Genomic DNA, 11,990 nt, shown 5'->3' with positions numbered 1-11,990 from the left:
ACTTCCAGGGACCTCCTCCGTCCTTCCCTGGTGAGTAACCCTCCCCAGCACCTCTGGGGCCCAACCACACTGTACCCCACACAACTAGACTGGAACTGACTCTTGTTGCACCCAAACCATATAATTTAATAAACTTTATTCAGGTCAGGGGAAGAGAGAGGGGGGAAAAAAGCCATCTATCCCACTCCTCTCAATAAATTAACACGGCCAGTTCCCGTGCCCTAAGCAAACCATGGGCACTTGAGCCAGTCCTGCTGTTTCCTTATGACCCAGTCTGCTTCCCCTTCACAGAAGGGAGTTTTCCTACTGCCACCGGGTCATGCCATGCTCACAGGCCACTTCCTCTTTGGGGGAGGAAGGAAGCTGCAGCAGCAGTGGCCAGGAGAGGAGGGGTCCTCACAGCCTGAGGCAGAGGAGAGTCCTGGAAGGGAGCACTGGCTCGCCCCTTCAACCCGCTCAGCTGCCCCCAGATGTGGGTGCAGAAGAACAGGAGATGCACGCCTCCTCTGGGAGAACGAAGAGCCCACAGGGACCCTCAGGAAGGCCCCGAGGCAAAGGCAACAGGCTGCAGGGGAGGGAAAGGGCATCCCCGGGCGGGAAGGGCAGCCTCGGCCCAGCCAGGGCCTCCACCCCGACCCGCAGGCACCCCGCCTTCTCTCAGCCTCTTCGTCACTCTAGTGGACACATGGCGCCACCCACGGTGCCTCTGGGTCTAGTAAGGAGCGTCCTGGTGCCTCTCCTGACCGCTGGAAGGCTGAGAACCAAGGACCCCGGGCTCCACCGAGCTCAGGAAATGGAAGCTCTTTGGTCAGTCCCAGCCTCAGAGGCTGGTCCCCTGGATGGATGTGCCTCGGGCAAGGGCCTTGCTATGGCTTGAGATGTGCGGTCCCTGGGCAAGTGCCCGGCTTACTCTGTGGCTGTGGCCCCGTCTTCTTCCTCCCCGTCCTCCTCCGCCTCCGTCTTGATCTGAGCAACCCCAAGGCGGTAGAGGGTGTCACGGATGACCACCTCACCAGGCTGGCAGCTCTGCACAATGTCGTGGATCTGCCGGTTGACAATCTCGCGGCTGGTGAGGAAGTCCATGAGGCGGTTGTAGAGGTAATAGTGGGTGGCGTTGTCAAAGGCGATGGGCCGCTGGCGGACGCTGCTTGGTTTGCTGTCGGCAAAGGAGGCCAGGATGGCTGCATAGGGTGCCAACTCAGGACACAGGGCCAAGGAGTGGTGTCCAGCACTGGGGTCGCCAGGACTGGACTGTGTGCCTGTGTGGACGATGCGCCGTGTGGCAGTCTTGGTGACCGGGTGCTGGACAGAGTGCTCGGCCTCTGTCATGTCCACTGTATAATGCTGGTCCAGGAGTTCTGGGCAGGACACACTCTAGAAGGGAGATGGAAAGCCACTGTGGTGAGAGGAAAGGTTAAGGTCCAAGCTGTGTGAAGGATGGAGTGAAAGCTGTGGGCTCAGCCAGCTCCGTTTCAGTCCTCCGTTACCACAGGGCAGGCACATCTCCTGGGGTAAGTCCCCCGTTCCTCCTCCCCGGGCCTCTGTTTCCTCATACGATGAGAGGGACAGTAACAGGGGCCACCACCCAGAGCAGATGCCAGATTACCAGAGCTGCTCTTATCCTGTCCGTGTCTCATCAATTCTGCCCAGGGTTGCAGGGGAGGTTCCCCCAGAGATTCCGATGTCCTAATGCAATGCCGCTCACCAACTCACGAGCGAGCAAGGCCCAAGAAGTAATAAGAAAAAGGCGAGTGATGACAATGATGTCCCCTTGCTCCTACCAGTCTAATGTCTCTTCCAGCAAAGGGCAAGTGCCTGTGCTAAGAACCAAAGCCTGAGACTACGCACTAAGACACAGAGGCCAGAGCTCTGCTATTAATCTGCTGTGGGACTCTCAACTGGTCCATTTCCCCTCGTGGCCTTACTTTCCCCTTTTAATTAGAGGAAAGAGGCTGAGAAGGTCAGCATTTTCTAAGCCCCTGTGCCTCTAGACCACAACACAATGAATCCCATGCAGCAGATTCAGGCAAAGCCAAAGTAGGGCTGCTCTGGGCCTTTAGTATGTCCTCGGAGGTGGCAATTTTCTAGGCTCATCTGCAAGGTAATCCCTTTGACCCCCACGGTACCTGTGTTTTCACCCTGGGTACACTAAATGACAATGCTGTGGCCTCACACACAAGGTCAGTAGAGATTTGTGGCATAAATACTGGTTCCAGAGTTCTGAGACAAAACACTGGTGGAGAAAAAGGAGATACTGGATGGTTCACAGAAGATCTGCCCAAAGAACCAGGGGGTGAGGCATGGTCAGCCTTGTGGGATTTTAGAAGGGAACATACCACTGGCGGCTCCATGGGGCTAGAGAAACAGCCCTGATTCCTCCCCCACATCTGGTTGGTCAGGTCCGGGTAGCAGAGGTCAGCACACAGGGCCACAGGTGTGGCCATGTCAACCACGTACACAGGAGGCCAATGGCGGGAAGAGACGAGCAGATCCACGTGGTCGAGGGCACTCTCGCCCCGCACAAGATACTTGGAGCCGCAGACCACCTGGTGGAGACGGAGGGTACAGCACAGGGTGAGGAAGGCAATCTGCAGACACGGGTCCACTTAGTTCCTCCTAGGACGGTGAACAATCAGGCTCCGTGACTGAAGTCCTGGCATCCTATAGGAGCCCATGACATTCCATTTCCCTCCTGCTTCTGTCCCTAAGTGAAGTCACCACTTCACTCCCACATGGGAGAATAGCATCCAAGCCTCAAATGAGGCTGAAACATACCCCCCACCTCCCCAAGACATTGGCTCCAAACCCCCCTTGACATCACATCCTTAAACCCCATCTAGTCTGATGGTTCCCAAGCTGCATGGTACCTACAGCTCAGAGATGGTTAGAAGTGAAAGTTCCTGGGTCTCCCTCCAAATCCACAGAATCAGCCTTTGGGGGTGGCATCTAAACACCTGTATTGCAAGCAGCCCCCTACCAGACCCTGAGGGAGCTGTCCAGATGGGCACCTCTGGTGAAGGCTACACCTCCACCAGCAGGATTCCGCAAATGCCAGGCTACTGCAGGGCAGCTCTGTGTCCACTTTCTGTCCACTGTGTTCAATTCTGCCTCCACCTCCCTCCCTCCACAGCAGTGCTGGCTACTGCCTCCAGGTAGTATTGCTGCCCCCTCACACCCCTCTGAGTCCTTCTCGTGAGATGGATGCCAGTTATATAACACGATGCTCAGAGCAGGCTCTGACTTGTCAGGGGTTATAAAAAAAGGCTGATGACCTGACTCCCTTTTGATGGCCAGTCCCCTGCCTACTCTGAACTGAAGGCTTTGTGAAGCTGTCTTCCCCAGTCATCACTCACTTTTTCAGGAGGTTTCCCACCCTGGCATCTTCTTTGTTTGGGATGACTGTCACACAGGGTGCAACCCTCTCAGAGTTATCCTGGCAGATACCCACCCTATGCACGCTCTCTACAGACCTAAGGAGCGATCTTCTGAGAACGCAAATCAGACCATTTCTATTCAAAGCATCCAAAGGGCCCCTCATCACTCTCGGAAGAAAATCCAAACCGGTCCTCTGGCCCACAAAGCGCTACAGGATCTGGCCTCCAGTGACCCCTCCCACCTCCCTCCTCTGTTCACTAGGCTCCCCTCTCAGGACTCAGTGGTCACACCCCTTCCCCAGCTCACATGGGGCTCTCGGCCTCCTCTGGCTGCCCCACTGGGCAGCAGGTTCCTCTCGGCTGCTTTCTATCTCCTATCCTTGTCTAGTTCCCGCAGAGCCGTTTCCACGAGCCATGAAAAAGTCACTGAATCATGTCCAACTCTTTGCAACCCCACGGAGTGTATAGTCCATGGGATTCTCTAGGCCAGAATACTGGAGTGGGTAGCCGTTCCCTTCTCCAGGGATCTTCCCAACCCAGGGATCAACCCAGGCCTCCCGCATTGCAGGCGGATTCTTTGCCAGCGGAGCCACGGCCTTGGTGACTTTTGTTTCTCAGTATGAGGGCGCTGAGGAGGAGCGAGGTCTTTGCCGCTCACCCTCGTACTCTCCACTGCTGGTGCAGAGGCCAGCATACAAAAGCGCGTTTAGTACTCACTGGTGATGACCAGAAGGAGCTGTTCCACAGCGGCCCAGCGACCTAAGTGCCAGCTCCAGGATGAGCTGGAGGGATCAGATCCTCTGTGTGGGTAAACTGCCATGAACAAGCTCACCTCGAGTTCCTCGTCACCCTCTTACCTGGTGGGGGCACACCTTGTAGACTTTGCCCCCTGTGAGATGAGGTGGGGGCTGTCGAGCTCTGGCTCCATTCTGAACAGATTCATAGAGGGCCAACAAGGAGAAGCAGAGCTGCTCCTAAGCAGAACAAGGTTAAACGGTGGTAAATGCTCAGGGACCAGGCTTGGCCACAGCAACAAATGCTCGCTCAGGGCGAATGAATCAACTGGTAAGGCCAGAGCGGGCCTTTAAGCCTCACCAGCCCGACGTCCTATACGTAAAGGTACAGATGGGAACACCGAGGCCCTGAAAGGACCAGGTCACAGACAGAGCCAGCCACAATGCTCAAGCTGCCAGGCTCTGAGGCCTGGGTTCTCCTACTACTTTTTACAGGGCAGGGAAGGCATCAAAGAGGAGCCAACATTTGGATCTGAACTTAGCACACAGGATTTTTAAGAGCGAAATACATAATACATGGGTAAAATATGCACACATGCATGCGTGCTCTATGAATGCTACAACACTTGTTTCCTAAGAGCCTAGAGAGGGGATGACCAGACACTGCAAACATCATGACGCTGGTATTTTGGTTATTGTCACTTTGCAAATGAGAAGAATGAGGCTCAGTTTATCCAAGGTCACACACAGTCAGTGGGAGAGCCTGGATTCTTGAACTGAGTCTGGACCCACTACCTTCAACAGAGGAATTGCCTGGATGCAAAGGCCTCACATGCAAGGCCTGACCCGGCTGCTGGCTATCGCCCAGGCTCCCCTGCCCGCCAGCACCCTCTGTCCCAAACACGTACCCAGTCACGGGGATTTGTATCCCTGGCCAGAAAAACTGCCCACCAGAAAGTCCCTGTCCCCAGCACCACCTGGAGACCCACCTTGGAGTCTTCTGCCCTGAAGGGGATGCCACACTGCCTCAGCAGGCACTGCAGTTCCTCCTCGCTGTAGGAGCCGATCTCCTCAAGCTTGCACGCGCCCTCCTGGAGCAGGCGCACCAAGGCACTGCCGTTGCCTGCAAGAGATCACGAGCTGCTGGGAGGCGCTGCTGCGGCCACCAAACACCCTAGGAGTCCCTCACACGTGAGGATGGATGAGCGGGGGCCAGTCCACAGTCGAGCAGGCTCTGCCCCAAGCAGTGCCTGGCGGCTGAGAGGGGGCAACTCAAGGCAGGCCTTAGGGTGTTCTACAGACACCTGAGGTCTCTCGGAACCGGCCTTCTGCCTCTGAAGGCCCAGGGAAGATATCCAGCAGAGCACTGGTGCAGAGAGCCCCCCAAACGTTGGCTTTTAACCTTTTAAGTTTCAAAACCATGATCTCAGATGCTTACCAAAACGCAGCAACAAGAGGAACAGCAGCTCTCATTTTAAACATGCTCTTGATATGCTACGTTCCTGAACCTGCTGATCAACAGAACTATGTGGGGGCCTTACTTATAAAATCAATTTAGCAGGCCATAGCAGAGTTGGACACGACTGAAGCGACTTAGCAGCAGCAGCAGCAGCAGCAGCAGCCAGGATTTTAAAAATGAAATAAAACAGCATTTGTTAAGGAAAAGGACGGTTTTATGAAAGTTGTGTTACTTACAGACACATACACACATGCTACTTAAAAGAGAAGCACACTGAGGAACAATGTAGAACCTACTGCTTAAACAAGAAACTCCGTTCACTTAACTGTCACAACAACTTAGGTGGTGGGTAGAGTATCATGCCCCTCTGTAAACAAAACAACAGAGGCTAGGGCAATGAAGACATGCGGCAGAGGCCACATGGCTACTAAGTGGCACAGCTAGGAAACACAGGTTGTCGGAAACCAAAGTTCTCAAAGGAGCCACCTGAGGGCTTCTCAACATGTAAGCACAGAGCCCCTGCAAAACCACCCGAAAGACCTGCTAAGCAAGCCTGCCTCCCACTACGTCTGTCCATGAGACTCTCTGGGTTGCAGCCCTGACCTCAGCATTTTTCAGAGGGTTCCCACCGTTCAGTGCAGGGCATGCCAGAAGGCTGACAAGGTCTGTGGGTCGGTCCTAGACAATGTGGCTGACAGCTCTTCAAAACTCTGCACGTGACTTGATTCTCCAGGGGATTTTGTCACAGGTTGTCACTATCTTTCCAGAAAGCTCTCTGGGTGGCCTTGGCCCCCTCTCTACCACTCATGCTGTCTGGCTACAAACAACCTTCCAGACTCCACAGGACCGTGCCCTGACCCCAGGCACCAGCAGGTGGCCTCACCAGGTACTGGCTGCACGTCCAGGCTCTTGTCTTTCTCGGTGTTGACGACCACAGCTCCTCTCATGAGTGGTGGGAAGAAGGGGGCAATGACGGAGGCGTCAAACCTGGTGATGGGGATGCTGGCTGGGAAGGCCACCTGCTCAATCACCTCTGTCTCCATTGTGGCCCAGAAGTCCTCCACGTTGACCTCACTAGATGCCAGGAAGTCAGGCCAGGTGAACTAAAAGGTCAAACAAAAACAGTCATAACATTATGAGTCACAGAACATCAGCAACACAACACACAACAGCCTACTGTCTCAACGCAGGCTGAGCAGGGGCAGGGAGAGTGAGAGCCGTGTCCTGCTGGGATACCCCCAAATTTAACATCTTAGTGCCTTGCCTCACTGCTCCCTCCCACACCACTGTGTTCCCCAAGACCCAAGTTCCTTCTGCATCTCTGCCTGTCATTTTCGCTGCCTGGCCAGGAGAGGTTAGCTACCAGCCTATCATGTGCCGGACACTGGCTAATTAACTACTACTATACAAGCCAGTGGAGAAGGAAATAGCAACCCACTCCAGTGTTCTTGCCTGGAGAATCCCAGGGACGGGGGAGCCTGGTGGGCTGCCGTCTATGGGGTCGCACAGAGTCGGACACGACTGAAGTGACTTAGCAGCAGCAGCAGCATACAAGCCAGAGGGGGCCTGAGGTAAGACCAGACTACCAGAGTGAGGGACAGAATGAGAATGTGAACCAAGATCTAGCGCCAAACCCTTAATCCCTAAGCTTGGCTTGCAGGAATCATGAGTGTAAAATTTAGCGGCACTTGCCCACTTTCAAGGCCCTTTTGTTTCCTCCCTCCCCATGAAGGTCCTCCCGACATGCAGCGATCTCCTCTACGTGCAGCACGTACCATCCACTGTAGACATCTAGCCTTGTGCTATTCAATTCTCCTTCTTGTGAGCCCTCTGATGCGACCCCGATGTAAGACCCTGATCCTAGTACCTCATCAGAGTCATTTGTGTTCCTCAGCAATGCTGATACCTGGGCTCCATCTCAACCTGGATGAACTAAATCCCTAAGTTTGCATTTTTAAAAGTGTCCCTAGGTGAGTGGTTCTCGAGGTGTGATCCCTGGATCAGCAGCAAGAGCACCATATGGGAACTTGTTGAAAATACAAATGCTCGGCCCACTCCCCACACACTGAATCAGAAATCCTGGGGGTGGGACCAGCAAGCCTCACACCAGGAAGTTTGCAAACCACTGTCCACTGTAATTCTTACGACCACGAAATCTGAGAACCACCGCTCCACATGTAGACGGTCCAGATGGTTCTCCTCTAACAGTCCCCAAGGGGAGGGGTCAACTCTACAATCGCTTCATGGACAACTGCATATTTGTTTTGTTTTATACCTTCCTGTTTTAGTTCACAGACTTTAGAACACCCCCATCCCATTCTCCTCATATGCACTATCCAACTTTGCATCCCACACACAAAAAGGAGAAAACTAACTCCTGGTCTCTAGAAAGAAACAGCCAGAAACCCTGAAAAGAAGAGACACGCATGTGGCAAGTGAAGGCAGCGCTACTCCATTCCATGAGGAAAGAGCTTTGGTTGGGACAGGGCAGGTGCCGAGGAGGACGAGGACACATGAGCTTTGCAGGAAGGTGGGCTTCTCTCTACTCTGGAGAGCAAAAAGCCAAGCAGTCTGTGACCAGATGTGCTTCCGAAACTGGAGCTCAGGGTCCCAGGAGGTGCTGGTGAATATGGCTGTGCTTAAGAGCTCAGACTCTACAGTTAAGGAGCCAGATCAAGGCCAGGTCTCAGCACCACCCCTTCCCGGCTGGATGAGCTTGGAAGGGCTTCAGTCCCTTCATCTACAAAAATATCACTGGGCTGAGCCATCAGTCAGAAAGTAAAGCACTGAGTACAGAGTAAGAACCTGACATATGTGATAAAATGCTCAACAAATCACAGCTGCATTACTGTTAACATTTCCACAGACAAGCAGATTTGAATGAGTCTGGAAAGAGCCGTTTTGGCGATAGTAACACAAAAGCAGTTCATTTTACCTACAAGGAACACTCAGAAGGCTCCAATAGGATTATGCCAGTTTTCATATATCTCATTATGCACCACCCCCCTAAAAACAGAACTATTTGATCAGTATACATACTTTTTTTTTTAATTGAGAAAAAGAATAACATGCATTAAATCACTAATACACTCAGCTGGTCAAGCCAAAACACACCAGAGCTTTTCTTCAGAGGTCCTGAACCATGCCCAGTGGAGTGAGCTACACATCTAGTGCATAAAGACTCACATGGCAGAGTTCAGAGGTGGAAAGCCTGCACCCACTTGTGACTACCAGCACACTCACTGGGCACCCCAAACCTGTGCAGGCAGACCAGCCCTCTCAGCAAGATGATAGGGAAACTGTTCATCTGCGGGATTTTTTAAAAAAATTCCCAACACCAGGTTAAAGAATTTTCTCTATTAGTCTCAATTTGCAACAAGTTTTATCACAAATGGGTGCTGAATAAAAATGAAAGCCTTTTTAAGACACCCAATGAAATAATCATATGAGTTTTCTCCTCTAAACTGTTAAGTATTCAACTACATTAGTATATTTTTAATGTTGACATAATCCTCCTTTCCTGGGGTAAACTTAAGTCATGATTTTACTTTACATGTTGTTAGATTTGTACTCATTACTCTACCCATTATTAGATTTGCTATTATCTTATTTAGGACTTTGGTATCGATATTCATGTGTACCATCAGCCCAAACTTTCATTTGATAATAAATGTTTGGTTTTGTTTTCAGTTATATGGCCTTATGTCTTACGGAAATAAATCCACTTTTGCAATTCTTCTATGACTGAGATCTTATTTCTTGGATATTTGTTAAAATTAATATATTAAGTCATTTGAATTTGTTGTTATCTTTGCGTGTGACATTCTTCAGTTAAGAACCTAAATCAGGTCTTCCCTAGTGGCTCAGTGGTAAAAAAAATTTGCCTGCCTGCCAATGCAGGGGAGACAGGTTTGATCTATGATCTGGGAAGATCCCACATGCCGCATAGTAACTAAGCCTGTGTGCCACAACTATTGAGCCTGTGCTCTAGGGCCCGGGAGCTGCAACCACTAAGCTCACATGCCCTAGAGCCCATGCTCTGCAACAAGAGATGTGACCTGTCCTCAGTCCCTCAGTCATGTCTGACTCTCTGCAACCCCATGGGCTGTAGTCCACTAGGCTCCTCTGTCCATGGGACTGTCTGGGCAAGAATACTGGAGTGGGTTGCCATTCCCTTCTACAAGGGATCTTCTCTACCTAGGAACTGAACCCGCATCTCATGAGTCTCTTGCATTGCAGGTAAATTCTTTACCACTGAGCCACCGGGGAAGCCCACAACAAAAGTCACTGCACCACAACTAAAGAGCAGCCCCTGCCCGCCGCAACTAGAGAAAGAGCCTGCACAGTAACAAAGACCTAGCACAGCCAAAACTAGACACAATTATACATACATATATTCAGACAGGCCACTCTTTCTCAAAACCCTTCGCTGGCTCTCCATTTCACTCAGCAAAAGTCCATACAATGGCCTGGGCCGCCCAAAGCCTCTCAAATCTCACATATCCTACCTCTCTCTCCCCTGCTCACAAAGAGCCAGCCACATCGGCCTCCTTCCTCAACTATGCCCAGCAAGCCCACCTCCAACTCCGTTCTTGCTGCTCCCTCTGCCTGAAAGTTTCCCCTGCTGAAATCTACAGGGGCTTCAGAGCTCTATTCTGATGCCCCTCTATCAGAGAGGACTTCCCCGACCACCCTCTTTATAGAGGCAAGAACCCCTTCTTCCTACCACACTGCTCTCATCTCCTACCGTGCCTTATTGTTACTATGTTACTTTTAATTAATATATGTAAATAGTATATTAATATACACAATTATTAATGTTTGTTTCCTATCTGTGTTCTCAAATCAGAAAGTGAGCTCCATGAGCACAGAAACTCCACGGGTTTAACTGCCATTTCCCAAATGTCTAAAAACTGCACCTAGTTCATGTTTAATAAATTAGTTGAGTAAGTTGCAAATGCCTCCATTTCCATCTAGCCTTTCTTAGATGAAAACCTGGGCAGTGGCAGGAAAAGGTTCCTCGCCTTACTCAGGAAAAGAGCCAGAGCATCTGCTCTGGGGACCTCATGCAGGAATGGCTGCCTAAGTGTGAGGAGACTCTAACAGTGGCCTGTGGGGCCAAGGAGCACTCACTTCCACACTCTTTAGTGCCAGCACATTGTTCTCACTCCTCTGGGCAACTTCCACTTTGGGGGCCACTCCACAGATGCCACAGATCATGTCATTGTAGTCTCGGACAGTGAGGCACTCGAAAGCCCAATAGCCATTGCACAGCAGCTCCTGCAACTGGCTCAGCTCCTCCGAGGTAAGAGTCTTCTCTGGAAGGAAAGCAAGAGCTCTGAGAAGTTCACAGAAAAAGATCTGGAGGCCACGGGGGATGAGCAATGGCCAGGAAGAATAGCATTCTGTAAGAATGCTTCTCTCCTAAGAACATCTAAGAGGTGGTGTATTAACCACTGGAGTGTCAAGCACCTGGACCTTTAGGTGTTCAGGTAGCAACTCAAAGGGCAATTGCCATCAGAGTACTGATGGGTGTACCCAGCACCCAATGGGACCCAGACACTGTGCTGAATGCTTTGAATACATTCTCTCATTTAACTTACATCTTTATGAACCAAGAGCAGTTATTATTTTCACTGTGTAACTTAAAAAAAACTGAGATATAAAGAATAACTCACTGAAATCCACATTGCCACTAAGTAGCAGAGGCCAGAGTCAAACACAGACCATCTGACCCTAGGACCTTTGCTCTACTCCATCTCACCTCATAGCAAGGAAGGGACAAGGAGCTGGATTCTATAGAAATGAATGGAGAAGGGTAAACAGAAAGAAATGAGGGAAGCAAGGGGAAAAATCATTTCTAATAATAAAGAGTATGGTGCCCATGCTCAGGTCTCAGTGTGAGCTTTGGAAATGGGGGCAGATCTCCGGAAGCTGTGTATTCAGAGTGAACTTGATTAGCATATACTAAGGCCAAGTCTACCTATGACCAAAGAATGAGCTTCTATAAAGTCTATTCAATCCTGTGCTGAAAGCTGCTGGACCCGTGGGAAGACTCATGTTTTCCAAAGTCAATTCAGCATTTGTAAAACTCAAGAGGAGGGCTATGTTAGGAAGTCAATGTCTCCTTTTCAAAATATCAGACTCTCCTCCAGGTAATATTTTCAACAGAAGTCCATCACTGAAAATTCCCAGGGAGTCTAGGACTAACTTTGGGAAAAGGGAGGAAGCCAACCTTTACCTGTCTGCTCCTGCACTGACTTCAGAAGAGTGCTGATGGACACTCTGGGGTCCTCTCCCAGCTTGATCTGGTTTCGGATTGCAAAAAGCAAGTCCAGGCTCACTAGCAGCTTATTTCCCACATTAAAGAGACCTGCAGATTAAAAAGTGGCAACAGAGAAATTCACTGTTAACAACATCCAC

At 50.9% G+C, this 11,990-nt stretch overlaps 1 protein-coding gene across 4 annotated transcripts in view; it reads right to left on the bottom strand.

The window, feature by feature from the left end:
- Positions 1-102: 102 nt before the first annotated feature.
- The window catches only part of HMGXB3 (HMG-box containing 3), a 62,313-nt gene continuing 50,425 nt past the window's right edge, over positions 103-11,990 (bottom strand). For all 4 annotated transcript variants that reach the window (XM_055558322.1, XM_055558334.1, XM_055558343.1 and 1 more), the window contains 7 exons: positions 11,809-11,940; positions 10,701-10,885; positions 6,451-6,670; positions 5,098-5,231; positions 4,232-4,348; positions 2,337-2,546; positions 103-1,374 (listed from right to left, as the gene is read on the bottom strand). In XM_055558322.1, coding sequence (XP_055414297.1) covers positions 907-1,374; positions 2,337-2,546; positions 4,232-4,348; positions 5,098-5,231; positions 6,451-6,670; positions 10,701-10,885; positions 11,809-11,940 — 1,466 coding nt within the window. In that variant the 3' untranslated portion in view covers positions 103-906. The remainder of the gene's footprint in view (positions 1,375-2,336; positions 2,547-4,231; positions 4,349-5,097; positions 5,232-6,450; positions 6,671-10,700; positions 10,886-11,808; positions 11,941-11,990) is intronic.

Source organism: Bubalus kerabau, chromosome 1 (assembly GCF_029407905.1).
Source record: "Bubalus kerabau isolate K-KA32 ecotype Philippines breed swamp buffalo chromosome 1, PCC_UOA_SB_1v2, whole genome shotgun sequence".
Classification (NCBI taxonomy): domain Eukaryota; kingdom Metazoa; phylum Chordata; class Mammalia; order Artiodactyla; family Bovidae; genus Bubalus; species Bubalus kerabau.
This window is presented reverse-complemented; position numbering and strand designations above follow the sequence as displayed.